General features: G+C 37.5%; 1 protein-coding gene across 1 annotated transcript; it reads right to left on the bottom strand.

The window, feature by feature from the left end:
* Positions 1 to 545: 545 nt before the first annotated feature.
* LOC102407803 (cytochrome c oxidase subunit 7A2, mitochondrial-like) lies at positions 546 to 1,013 on the bottom strand. The gene has a single exon (XM_044925871.2). It carries the CDS (start codon positions 944 to 946, stop codon positions 695 to 697), a length of 252 nt encoding a protein of 83 aa, XP_044781806.2. The 5' UTR covers positions 947 to 1,013; the 3' UTR covers positions 546 to 694.
* Between the last annotated feature and the right edge of the window lie 448 nt (positions 1,014 to 1,461).

Raw genomic sequence — 1,461 nt, forward strand, 5'->3', positions numbered from 1 at the left:
AATCCAATACCTATCAAAATCCAAATGGTATTTTTACAGAAATAGAGAAAACAATCCCTAAATTCATATGGAACCACAAAGGACCCCAAATAACCAAAATAATCTTGAGAAAGAACAAATCTGGATGCTTCCAACCTCAAGACTTCAAAACATATTACAAAGCTACAGTAATCAAAATAGCATGGTACTGGTATAAAGACAGACATATAGATCAACAGAAAAGAACAGAGAGCCCAGAAATAAACCCATGCATATACATTCAATTAATCTTCAACTTGAGGGTTTTTTTTTCTCTACTCCATACCTCTAAATAGATATTTTATACTGAGTAAGTAATTTCACCTCTCTAATCACTTAGTTTCTCAACTATATAATGTGATTTTTTTTTTTTTTTTTGGCTGCATCACATTGCTTGCAGAATCCTAATTCCCAGACCAGGGACTGAACCTGAACCATGGCAGTAAAAGCACCAAGGCTTAACCACTGGATCACAAGGGAATTCCCATATATAGTAATTTATATAGATCACTGTTTTTCTTTTCTTTTTTTCTTTGGTAAAGACTGCTTTATTGGTGGAAGCTAATACAAGTCAATAAATATTGATTCCCAAAGAACTCAGTTATGTATCAGATTACTGGTCCACAGAGAGCTGAATGGAATTGAACCAACTGATTGCTGGGAGGATAAACTCAAGTCAATCCCGCTTCTTGGGAAATGAAGCCACAGCCAGTTCATACATGGCATATGCCGTTCCACTAACTGTAAGAATCATGGTGGCTGTATACAGGAGGGCATCAGCTATCCCACCCTTCAGATGCACTGGAATTCCATTATCCTCCTGAAACAGCTTTTGTTTCTCTGGAACCTTATTTTCAAACTGCCTGCGTGAAGAAGTACTTATGGTCCTCTTAGCAATCTGACGGAGAGCCAGAAGATTCCGTAGCATCTTGGCTCAGTTACTACCCACCAACCGTGACAACTGACCACCAGCAACGAGAACGCCCCATGCTACATCACTGCTTTTCAAACTATCTCCATGCGGCTATGGCAGATGGCAGCTCACAGGCACAGCACTCTTGCAATCATGAGATGGACGACAGGTCATTCCTGGCACTTTCTCTGTAACTTTAGCCCTTTTCCTACAACTCAAAATTGTATGCAAGTCAGTTGGTAAATCAGGGCACTTAACCTAACTATATAATCACTAAAACCTCTTCCATTCTGAGTTCTAATTCTAAGATAGTTAAAGACAAATTCAAAGTTGTTTTAGGCAATCTAGGTAGCATAAATTTACTACAATTCTCCAGTCATCTAGTAACATTTTTATATTAAATTAACAAAGATTTGGGTAAGCATTCTCAAGAATGAGTGTTTTATATGTACTGGAAAAAAGGAAAGAGGTCATCCCTTAGACTGTTGAATGGCTAATAAATTCAAAGAATTATTCTTGTCTATTAACAC

This window comes from Bubalus bubalis, chromosome 2, assembly GCF_019923935.1.
Source record: "Bubalus bubalis isolate 160015118507 breed Murrah chromosome 2, NDDB_SH_1, whole genome shotgun sequence".
Lineage (NCBI taxonomy): Eukaryota > Metazoa > Chordata > Mammalia > Artiodactyla > Bovidae > Bubalus > Bubalus bubalis.

Excerpts from the sequence above, each read along its gene's own strand:
- LOC102407803 (XM_044925871.2), bottom strand. The coding sequence starts at position 946 with ATGCTACGGAATCTTCTGGCTCTCCGTCAGATTGCTAAGAGGACCATA.